At 56.7% G+C, this 10,912-nt stretch overlaps 2 protein-coding genes across 5 annotated transcripts; both read left to right on the forward strand.

Annotated features, from left to right (window-relative positions):
• The first annotated feature begins 1,530 nt into the window (after positions 1 to 1,530).
• PYCR1 (pyrroline-5-carboxylate reductase 1) lies at positions 1,531 to 5,210 on the forward strand. The gene is made up of 7 exons (XM_048965413.1): positions 1,531 to 1,691; positions 1,764 to 1,834; positions 1,911 to 2,090; positions 2,640 to 2,861; positions 3,327 to 3,419; positions 3,818 to 3,981; positions 4,067 to 5,210. Exons 1-7 carry the CDS (start codon positions 1,535 to 1,537, stop codon positions 4,224 to 4,226), a joined length of 1,047 nt encoding a protein of 348 aa, XP_048821370.1. The 5' UTR covers positions 1,531 to 1,534; the 3' UTR covers positions 4,227 to 5,210.
• Positions 5,211 to 5,695: 485 nt separating this feature from the next.
• Positions 5,696 to 10,261, forward strand: MAFG (MAF bZIP transcription factor G). Of its 4 annotated transcripts, none has more exons than XM_048965269.1 (3): positions 5,696 to 5,829; positions 9,060 to 9,121; positions 9,201 to 10,261. In XM_048965269.1, the coding sequence occupies exons 2-3, from the start codon at positions 9,086 to 9,088 to the stop codon at positions 9,651 to 9,653; spliced, it is 489 nt and encodes a 162-aa protein (XP_048821226.1). In that variant the 5' UTR covers positions 5,696 to 5,829; positions 9,060 to 9,085; the 3' UTR covers positions 9,654 to 10,261. The 4 variants fall into 4 exon arrangements, with proteins under 4 accessions (XP_048821226.1, XP_048821227.1, XP_048821229.1 ...); XM_048965270.1 differs by having other exon boundaries at positions 5,705 to 5,851; XM_048965272.1 differs by lacking the exon at positions 5,696 to 5,829 and adding an exon at positions 5,990 to 6,075.
• Positions 10,262 to 10,912: the final 651 nt, after the last annotated feature.

Below are 10,912 nucleotides of genomic sequence, written 5' to 3' on the forward strand. Positions count from 1 at the left end.
AGAGGCTGGCTGGCTTATCCAAAGGCAGAGCTTTGTGCTATCCAGTGCAGGTATAAAAAGGGACACGAGGGAGCTTTATTTCCTGCAAACCAAGCAAAATCAAGGGTTGTACCAGTAAGAATTGCTGTTTGGATGAGAAATCCGTTTGTTTTAGAGCAGGCAGTCTGACCAACAGAGCCACTGCATGCAGAAGGATCCCTGAGCCTTTAAATGCATTCTTTTTAACCCGGTTAACCTGGACAAATGAAGCCGTGTAACACTTGGAAATGCATTCTGTTGTTGATACGATGGAGTGCAAAAAATCAGATAGGTGACCCGAAAAAACAACAACAACAACAAAGGGATTTTGCTTGAAGAAAGCATCATCCTTCCTGCAGACTCCATTTTGTTATGGGGGCCCAGCAGATGCCGCCAAATCTCACATGCAATCTGCTGGAAGTTCCTCTGCTGCACAACACCTTTTTCTTTTCTCTTTCTTCCCCTTTTTCTTTTCTCTTTTTTCCCCTTTTTTTCCACTCGCTTCTCTTGCTGTGCAGGTTTTGCACCCAGCAGTGAGCAGAACCACGGCACAAAGCTGAATGGCACCAAGCGACACCGCTGGAGGGGGGCATAACGTGAGGCCAAAGGGAAACCATGGGGGCAACATTTGGTGCCTCAACGATGACGAGGAAATCAGACGTAAGGTGGAAATGATGATAGCATGCAGTGGAGGAGTGGAAAGAGAAGCATTGCCAAGAACAGCCTGTTCAGATTCAGCCCTCTCATCTGTCAGCCAAGGGCTGAGCAAAAATGTTCGCATGGTCAAAATGGCAAAAAAGGCAGATTTGTGGACAACAATTCGCTCTTTTAGGGGGAAAAAAAAAATGAAAATAAGCAATCCTCGTGCTTTGGTGGTTAAAAACCCTCAAACCATTGGAAAGAATGAGATTGCCCAATCCTGGACACAGAACATCCCGTATCTGCTTAATGTGATTTTAACAACCAGCCTTGTCGTGATCCAGTTAATTAAAAAGCCCTTTATTTCCAGAGCCCGTCCTCCTTAATTAGCAAATGATGATGGAGGAACTCATCACAGAGGCGTCCTGGGATGGCGCTGTGGTATGCCGACATGTACGTGCGTGCATTCAGAGCCCGGCTCTGTGCTCGAGCCCGGGTCCCAGATTTACACATTAAGAAATGAGACACGGAATGCAAACAAGCACAAAATCCCCCAGGACGAGGAGCGCCGCCCCTCCGCGCCCCGCGCCCACCGCCGCCCCAGAGCAGGGCGGGACCCGAAGCTTCCAGAAGGGACCGCGCTCCGCGCGCGGCTGCGGCGGGACGAGAGCGCCCCCTGGCGGCTCGGAGCTGAGAGGCAGCGGCCGGCCCCGGGCGGTCCGCGTAGGCGGTGAATGATGCAACACCCGGAGCGAGTTGCACCAATCGCTGGCGAGAGCTCAGCCGGAGGCCCCGCCTCTCGCCCTTGAGAGGCGGAGAGCCGGCGTGGCCCCGCCCCTCAGCCTGACGATTGGCTACGCGCTTCCGCCCCGCCCCAATGCGCCGCGTCACCGCCTCTCTGAGCGGAGCGCGGCCACGTGGACGGCGGCGCGGTTGCAGGTGGGCTTTGGTCGCTCCGCACCGCACCATGAGCGTGGGATTCATCGGGGCCGGGCAGCTGGCCTTCGCCCTGGCCCGGGGCTTCACGGCGGCAGGTGGGTGCGGGGCCGGGGGGCGTGGCGAGGTGCCCGGCGAGGTGCCCGGGCTGAGTCGCGCTTTGTCTGCAGGGATCCTGGCAGCGCACAAGATCACAGCGAGCTCCCCGGACACCGAGCTGCCTACCGTCAGCGGGCTGCGGGTGAGTGCGGGCGGCTGGGCGCTGCTCCCGATCGGCAGCCACGAACCACAGCAGTCGCTTCTCTCTCCCACTGCAGAAAATGGGCGTGAACTTCACTGTGAGCAACAAGGACACGGTGAAGAGCAGCGACGTCCTCTTTCTGGCCGTGAAGCCCCCCATCATCCCCTTCATCCTGGACGAGGTGGGGCCCGACATCGAGGAGCGTCACATCGTGGTCTCCTGCGCTGCCGGTGTCACCATCAGCTCCATCGAGAAGGTGAGGGCCGGGCGGTGCTGAGCCGGGCAGGGCCATCAGGACAGCAGAGCGCTGGAAGTGGACTCAAGCCTGACCCCAGCATTGCCTGCGGTCCCCAGCACAGCACTGTGCTGTGCCCAGCTGGCTGCTTTGGGCCACCTTTGCCTCGTCAGAATAAGCCGCAGTGCTCCTCATGGAGGCTTTTTTGTTACATGAAATGCTATCAGATCGCTTTTTCTCTCCGTGTGAGAAGAGGTGGGTCTTCTCCTGTGAATTTCTGCAGACTTTGTGCTCAGTGTCTGCAGGAGCTGTTCTGGTGCCGATGGGGCAGCTGTGGAGGATGTTGTTCCCCACAGTGTTCTGTTTGGTGCTGTGACTAAGGATTTCACATTTTAAGTTTTGCCCACTTTCACTTAAAGTGGGGAAGTTGGTACACAGGAATCTCTCTGCTCCTCTGTTTGTGCCCCTCGGGAGCCCCTTCCTGTTTGAAATGCCAGATATGCACTAAAGCTCTCTTTTATTTATTTTTTTCCTTCTTTCTCTCTATCTTCAATAATTTTCTGCCCTAAGAAACTCTCTGCCTTCTGCCCCGCACCTAAAGTGATCAGGTGCATGACCAACACCCCTGTGATTGTCCGAGAAGGTGCCACAGTCTATGCTACTGGGACTCATGCGGATGTGGAGGATGGGAAGCTCTTGGAACAACTTATGGCCAGCGTAGGCTTCTGCACAGAGGTGGAAGAGGACCTGATAGATGCTGTAACAGGGCTCAGTGGCAGTGGCCCTGCGTATGTATGTGCTGCTTTCTCAGTTCATGGAAATGCTGGGGACACTGGTGGGCTTTGCATGTCTGTGCACATTCAGCGTGTGTTTTCTTGTTTTTCTCACTGCCATTTGTGATGGGACATGTAATCCAGGTATCCAGTTTATAACCAGTGTGGGTCAACAACAAAAGTCTATTACCAGTTGGATGAGGCTGAAGTCCATAGCCAGTGTGCAGTGTCCACGTCTGTGTTGCAAAATCTGAGCCTGTTGTTAGGATGACCTAGAAGCTGAATTTCTTCCATTCTCCCTACAACTCAGCTGGAGCTGGTGGGAGAGAAGCGTGGCATGGCATCAATGCAGTAAAGGGGCTGACTTTTGTCAAGTCTTTGTAAGTCACAATGTGATCCTAGAGCTGTGGATTCTGCCTTCTATATGAACACTGGTCTCAGAATAGAGACTTCCAGTCACTTTTTTTCCCCTATCTGATCTCAGGCATTCACTGCCCTGGATGCTCTGGCTGATGGAGGTGTGAAAATGGGGCTTCCCCGCAGGCTGGCTGTTCGGCTTGGAGCTCAGGCTTTGCTGGTCAGTATTGCTTCCTCCAAAATGCTCTTGAGCCTCTGCCTGCTCTGTGCAGAGCATCTGCACAGCATAGTTTTAAATGATTTCAGTCCCTTTACTGAATGCATTTAAATGTACATTTGGTTTGAATGCACACGGGTTCCTGGTGAGAAGACATAGGAAGTGCCTGCAGCAATCTGCTGGTGCTGGTGGTGTGGTGGGTCTGGGGAGCCATGTCTTCTGTACAGGATTTTCCAGCTCTCCAAAGTGTTTTGGCAGCCTGTTATTGGCCCTCGGGCAGGAGACTGGTTTTGCCCTTTGTGACCCGTTAGGTGCTGCTCTAAGCAATGAAGAACAGGAGTATCTGGCAGAGGGTTTCCTAAGTCAGAGTTTTGATAGTCGTTTTCTATTCCTCACCACAGGGCGCTGCCAAAATGCTGTTGGAATCAGAGCAGCACCCAGGTCAGCTGAAAGACAACGTCTGCTCCCCTGGGGGAGCCAGCATTCATGCCCTGCACTTCTTGGAGAGCGGAGGCTTTCGCTCACTGCTCATCAATGCTGTGGAGGCTTCCTGTATCCGGACAAGGTGGGCACTGAGAAATCCTAAAGAGCCACTTGTCTCTTCCTCTTTCTACTTCTTACCTTCTCTCTCTTCTACCACCCTATGGCAGGCAGCTGCAGCATTTGGCCGACAAGGAGAAGATCTCCCCAGCAGCCATAAAGAAGACTTTGTTGGATAAGGTGAAGCTGGAGTCTCCTTCTCTGTCTGTGGCATCTGCCAGCAAAGTCAGTCTGTTCAACAGTAAGAACCCCAGCAGCAAGAAGGACTGAGCAGATTGCTGTACTGCTGTACTCTGGCCGTGCTGACCATCAGTTTCCTCCATGCCCTTTCTTTTTTGACCAAGGAAAACATTCACACTGAATGTTGATGTTCTCCATACCTGACTCTTCGCTTGCAGCAGCTGTGGGGCAGCATAGAGCTGCTCACTGTGGCCTGGGTAACGCCATACTCAGAGCTTTGTCATGGGCACCATTTGCCGGAAGCCTTGGATGCTTCCAGAAGTGAGGTATCATTTATTGTGTCCCATGTAGAAACAGTTTATGGCAGGATTTTTAAGAACTTTCCAAATGCTTTTTAGGCTCAAAGGTTTGAGTCAGGTCTGGATCCCTCTTTCCTCATCTTGCATCTGCTTTCAGAACTCATCTCTTGTTGCTCTTGTTGTTTTTCTTAGCTAGAGCAGGTGCTGTCACACAAATGCAGTGCTGTGCACTGAGGCTGGGTCCTAATATGCTTCTCACCAGGGACCAAAGTGCCTCTGCCTCATTTCCCATCCACTTTGAGGAGAAAAGAGGGTTAATGTGAATCCCTTAGCCACATTCTGTTTCATTCGGATGCAGCCTTGGCATTCACCCCCCGAACAGCAGCTTTCTGTGGCTTTACAGCGTTCCCTCTTCTTCCAGAGTCCCAAACCAAGAAGCAGCACCCAGTGCCCTAATAACTGCTACTGGGCTGCAGCAGGAGCTATGGGGGATGGAAGGGATTTGGGTGGATCTCTGTGTCACGCTGTTCTGCCTCGAGGTACACGGTGGGAGCACTGGTAGAAAGAAGGCACTTAAGAGGGGTCACTGCATCCTTGGGAACCCGGGGCATCTGTGTGTGTGGTGCAAGAAAAGCATTTGGAAATCAATGCAGACTGCCAAAGGTGCTAGCAATGCCTGTGCGGTTTTATGTTAGGCAACAGCAGGGCAAGGCCCTGTAGGTGTGACATGGCTGCTGCTCTTCCTGCTCCTTGAATAAACCGTTGCTCTGACAGATTCGCGGCTGTATTTTGGGTGGGTGCGGCTCCGCGCCCGCTGTGTCCCCGCAGCCCGGCACTGAGCTCTCACCCGGCTCAGCTCCGCCGTCCCCTCGGTCTTGCGGCGGTCGGGTGCCGCACCGCGGAGCCGTGCCGGGCGTTGGCCGATAAAAGAGAAGCGCCGGGGCCGAAGCGGTGCGGAACAAAGGCCGAAAGCAGCGGAGCGCCCAGGGCTGTCCGCCGGCCGTACGGCGGGTGTCGAGACCTCGCGGTGCTCCGGCCGCTGCCCAGCGCCTCCTCCTTCGGACCGCGCTTTCTCCGCGATGCGGCCCGGCCTCCCGCTGCCCAGTTACCGCACTCCCTCCCCGCCCGGCTCGGGTCACACCGCGGCCCAGCCCCGCTCCGGCCCCGCCGCCCCTTTAAGTCGCCGCCCCGCCCTCCTCGCCCCGCCGCCTCCGACAGAAGCGCGCGTCCCCCTTAAGGCGCGGGGCGGTTGCGCCGGGCGCTTCATGAATGGAGCCACGTGACCCAAACATCACGTGACGCGTCCGTGAGCGGCGGCGGCTCGCGGCGTCCCGGTCCCTGCAGCGCGGCCTCCCCGTCCCGCCCGGCTCCGGCCCCGCCGGCTCCGTCAGGAGGTGACCGCAGCGAGCGCGGGCGGTGAGGGGCGCGCGGCGGCGGCAGCGGCGGCGCCGGAGGGAGGAGGCGCGGCGCGGGCGGCGGGCGCGGCCCTGGCACCGGGCGGGGCGGGGCGGCGGGCGCGGCGGGCCGGTCCCCGGGGGCGGGGCGGCCGCCGCTGACTCACGGCGGGGGCTCCGGGGCCGCGGCTTCCGCTCGTTTCGCGGCGCTCCCGGCCCGGTCCTCGCGCCGCGGCCGAGCAACAGGTGCGCGGGGCTCCGCCGCTCCGCCCGCCCCGCCCCGCGCTCCCCCCGGTGTCCCGGCGGGCGTTGGGGCTGTGAAGGCCGAGGCCTCGGCGCGGCGCTTCCCGAGGGTTCCCCGCCGCGGGGCTCGGGCCGTTGCGCTCCTCCCGCGCTGAGCCCTCCCGTCACCGCGGCGGTGGCGGCTGCGGGGTCACGGGGGTCCCGCGGGAGGGGCGGTGGCGTTGCTCTGATGCCGGTCAACGAGGGAAAGTGCGGGCCGTTTGAGTTCCGGGAGGGCTGTGTGAGGCCATTTGTGCACGCGTGGGAAAAAAACACGAATAAACGGAATGGGGATCCCGCACCGGGGGGGGGAGGAGAGCTCCGCGCCCGGCCCTGCCCCGCGCCCCGGCGACGTCACCGTGTTTACAGTGCGCGCGTGGCGCGGCGCCGCGCTGGGGAACGGGCAGCGAACGGGGAACCGGGAAAGGAAGGGCCCCGCGCGGTGCGCTCCGTGTTGGGGGGGGAATTGGCTGCGGCCGTGCTGAGCTCAGTGCTTTTGAACGCCGGGGAAATGTGTTGAGGCGGCATTTTCTTCGCTGCAGTCATCGCGTTTGGCACTTTTCAGTGCGATCTTTCTTCGGGAACCTCTGAAAAGCAGAGAAATCAGCGGTCTGCAGAGCCGGGCTGTGTCTGGGCTCAGTGTCATCCGGGTCTGCTGCCTTCCCATCACCCTCGTGTTGCTAGTGTTGCTGTGCTGGGTCTCTGGTAGGGAACGGGGGGGGGTCCAAACTGGTGCTGCTTTCAGGCACAGCCCCGTCTCAGGGCCACTCCCAGAACCCAGCACACACTGCCCGGTTCCTCGGGTACAGACGCTGCAGCCCTCATGTCCAACAGAAGTGATGTTGTGATTCAGGCTTGGGGAGCACTCTCCTGACCCCATCACAGCTCTCTGGGTCCCTGCACTCATCCCAGCCACGTCCCTCCACCTGGTCCCTCACATTTCTACACTTGCTTTGCACAGCGGCTCTTGTTGGCCCATCCTTTTGTGTCTGTATCTGTGGGTTTATGTATTTTTCTTAGCAGAAAAGACGGTGTGAGGTACAGAGTGAGCATAAACTCTGAGGTCAGGGCTGTATGAGCTCCCTGCCCTGCTCTGCCCCCCGTGCCCAGCCTGATGCAGTGTTTATTTCTTTACATCTGCTGCAATGAAGGAAGTTTTAGTATTTCCTAGTGGTAGGGAACCATTTAGCCCTGTGGGGTATGAATTTCTGCAGCCATACCGACCCCAGTGTGCAGTCAGAGGATTCTGCAGGGCCGGTGTTATGCCTCTCCCCAGTTATTCTCTTCCTTCTGCCCCTTTTTCCAGCGGCCATTTTGTTTGATGGGGTGTGAGGGGCGGGTGCAGGAAACAAGAAAGAGAAAGAACGGCATGAGAAAGCGCAGAACTGATTTCAGGAGGCAGAAGTCTGCGTGTGCTCCCCCCACTGCAGCCACCTCCCTTGGTGGCAAAGTGACCCTTATGGCGCTGTCAGGTTGTCACGGACATCGTGCTGCAAGGAACATTGTCCTCTGGGTATAAATAGCCACCTCCTGGCAGGCTCCGGCCTTGGGAGCATCTGAATTGTGCTCCTCTGCTCTGTGTCCTGCACAGTGCTGATCCTGCTCACCTCTAGCAGTCAGCACCGGGCGCATTGCGGGAGCCTGAGCTGCAGCTGCTGGAGGAGCAAAAATCCGTATTTGCTGACTGTACAGCTGGGTCTTGGCTGCAACTCTGCCTCTTACGTCGTGCAAACAAAAGAGCAGCGAACAGAATTGCTGTTGGCTGGCACAGAAGGTACAAAGGTGCTTGCAGACTGCACCTGCACGGAGGCAGTGCCAGGCTGTGTGGGATGGACGTGGCTGTTGAGGATTCAGTTTGTTGGGGTGCAGTGACATTCTGACCTGAGGTGTGAGGGGAGGAGGTGCATAGGGACAGGAGCCCTGCTATGCCTCTGTATGGAGACAGCCCCAGGAGCTGCTGTTATCGATCTGGAATGCTGTCCTCCCTGGCAGCGGAGGAGTCTGCTCCCCTCCAGTTTCAGCCTCCCTTGATCTTTGTTTTCTTATCTCTCAGCTTTGAAGATAAGGAAGGGAGAAGGTGGTGCTGTCCTGGCTTTGCTGGGGCTGATAGGGACTGCCTCAATGGGAAATGCGTATGGCTGCAGGTCAGCTTTGGGTGACAGGAGCAGGGAGGGCTCTGGAGGTTTTTGTTAGATCAGTAATGGGATTCCTGTGAGCCCCAGCACTGAGCCGTGGGTTTGGGCTGCTCGTCCTCCCCACAGGAAGAGTTGGATGCAGAACGCAGACTGTAACCCAGCTGTTCTAGCTTTGCTGGGAAGCACCCACAGTTTGGAGAGGAATGAGCGTGGCAGCTGTGTTCAGCACCTCACAAGTGCCCCGTGCAGGTGAAGCTGTCCCTTCCACTCACTGCCGGTGATGTGCTCCTGGACCGTGCCAGGCTGTGTCCTTGGGAGCATCATGGGTCTGGCAGGACTCGCTCTGGGCAGCTCTGGCTGTGCTGGGCAGTGGGTGTGTGGGGCTGTGCTGTGCTCAGGGGCTGTGAGGATGCAGCTGGGAGCAGAGGCGCGGGCTGCCGGTGTGCTGAGTCAGCGTGACTGGCCCTGAGCAGGCGTGCTCCGGACCTGGCTGCTGCTGCCAGGCTATTTTTAAAAATGTGGCTTCCGTGTATTCTGGCTCCTCCTAGTTTTTTAATTTCCTCCCCCCCCGCCCCAAACAAAAAACAGCATTGCTACAAGTCTCCGTGGTTGTAGGGCTGTGGAAGGGCAGCAGTTCCTGCTAAGGGGCGGAATCTGTTGCCACGCTGTGAGTCCGATGCAGTCAGGCTGAGCGCTGCCTGGGGAGGGCGGTGGGGGTGTCCCAGCACGGGGTGCTGCTGCGGGGCTCCGTGCAGCGGCTCTGGGTCTGCTGAGAGCTAACCCAGGAACTAACCTGACCTCCATCCCTTCCAGAGCCTGACTGACGTGGCTGCCGTGTTATGACGACCCCCAACAAAGGAAACAAGGCCTTGAAGGTAAAGCAGCAGGTGGAGGACGGGGGGTGCGGGCGGCTGCTCGAGGCTTCAGACTGCACACCGCCTTCTCTCCTCACAGGTGAAGCGGGAGCCAGGCGAGAATGGGACCAGCCTGACAGATGAGGAGCTGGTGACCATGTCTGTGCGGGAGCTGAACCAGCATCTGCGGGGCCTGTCCAAGGAGGAGATCATCCAGCTGAAGCAGCGCCGGCGCACGCTGAAGAACCGAGGCTACGCGGCCAGCTGCAGGGTCAAGCGCGTTACCCAGAAGGAGGAACTGGAGAAGCAGAAGGCAGAGCTGCAGCAGGAGGTGGAGAAGCTGGCCTCTGAGAATGCCAGCATGAAAATGGAACTCGATGCTCTCCGCTCCAAATATGAGGCACTCCAGAACTTCGCCAGAACCGTGGCCCGGAGCCCTGTCACCCCCGTGCGGGGCCCTCTCACCTCCAGCATGGGGCCCCTCGTCCCTGGCAAGGTCGCTACCACTAGTGTCATCACAATAGTGAAATCCAAAACGGACGCCCGGTCTTAGTGAAGCGAGTGTTGCCTGAGCTTGTCTGTGCAGGGCAATTAGGCACAAAACCAGCCTGGAATCCCCAAAGCACAAACCCTCCCCACACGGGTCAGGGTTCCTTCTACTTGGCCCAGGACTGGCCTGCTGATCGCTCTGGTTTTGTTTTGTTGTGTTCAGATTGGTATGAGCAGTGGTGATGCTTCCCTTGTCCTGTGCAGACAGCACCTCCCACCCAGCGGTCTGTAGCCCTCAGCTGCCCTTGGGACAGGCTGTAAGATCTCGGTGTTCTGGCCAAGGGAAGTCTGCGCTGCGCGGCGAGAGGCCCGGAGGGAGGCTTTCTTCCTGGAACCCCAGTTTTCAGTCACTTCCAAAGGCTTTATTTCATTACTCTTCCAGGTGGTGTATCCAGGTGCCTGACTGCCCGGCACCTGAGCCTGCTGCTTTTGTCTCATCCGGTACCTGTAGTTGCAGCTGGGGTGTTCTGTGTAATAGATGTGGTATTCATTTCTAGGTGCGCCTCTGTGCCCAAGCAGTGAGTTTCCTTCAGGCTTCCATTGCAGTAGAGTGCGGATAGCGGCGGTGGATGGGAAGATGCTGGTGTGCCCCACTGCCTCTGCCCCAGCTGAGGGGAGGGGGGTGGGATGGGGTCTGGGAAGGGGGGGGGAGGGAGGTACGTTGCTGACTGCAGGCCGGTTTTGTGCCTAATGTGTTGCACTGAACAAGACCAAAATCACTAGTTGTTCCCGTGTTTTGAGGGTATCAAGTGTCTCTAGTGTGATGGTTTACACGACCAGTTTATGTGGTTAAATAGCCCTTTTATTTAAAGAGAAACATCGTTTTAAGAGTTATTAAATTATCTAAGTTTAAAATGAAAATCAGACAGAAGAGAGAGCGTATTTATAGTCAGCTTTTTTTATCCGAGAGGGCGAGAATATTTGGCCATAGAAATGGGGAAATATTCTCGGAGACTTTGCTAGTTAGAAGTTAATAAATAAATAATTTTAAAGTTTCTCATGAACCTCCCGCAAACTGTTTGTGGCTCCGAGGTTAGTTTTTATAAAGAGTTATCAGACTTTATTTATAAAACTTAGAAAAAGGAACAAAAAAAAAAAAAAAAGACAAAAAAAAAAAAAAAAAAGAGGCAAATCCTGTTTGATATCTTTTTGCAATTGTACCAAAAGTGACTTATTCTCGATCTTGCTGGCTCCGTTGTGTCCCCTCGTGTTGCGCTCTCTGTGCTCTCCGAGCTCCGCGTGGCGCTGTGCTGTGGTGCTGTC

This window comes from Lagopus muta, chromosome 18 (assembly GCF_023343835.1).
Source record: "Lagopus muta isolate bLagMut1 chromosome 18, bLagMut1 primary, whole genome shotgun sequence".
NCBI classification, from domain to species: domain Eukaryota; kingdom Metazoa; phylum Chordata; class Aves; order Galliformes; family Phasianidae; genus Lagopus; species Lagopus muta.

What these genes read in the sequence shown, in the direction of transcription:
- PYCR1 (XM_048965413.1), top strand. Translation starts at nt 1,535, where the DNA reads ATGCGCCGCGTCACCGCCTCTCTGAGCGGAGCGCGGCCACGTGGACGG. An exon ending in GTGGCAGTGGCCCTGCGTAT is followed by an intron (nt 2,862 to 3,326) that starts GTATGTGCTGCT and finishes ATCTGATCTCAG; the next exon opens with GCATTCACTGCCCTGGATGC. An exon ending in TTGGAGCTCAGGCTTTGCTG is followed by an intron (nt 3,420 to 3,817) that starts GTCAGTATTGCT and finishes TCCTCACCACAG; the next exon opens with GGCGCTGCCAAAATGCTGTT.
- MAFG (XM_048965269.1), top strand. Translation starts at nt 9,086, where the DNA reads ATGACGACCCCCAACAAAGGAAACAAGGCCTTGAAG. An exon ending in AAGGAAACAAGGCCTTGAAG is followed by an intron (nt 9,122 to 9,200) that starts GTAAAGCAGCAG and finishes CTCTCCTCACAG; the next exon opens with GTGAAGCGGGAGCCAGGCGA.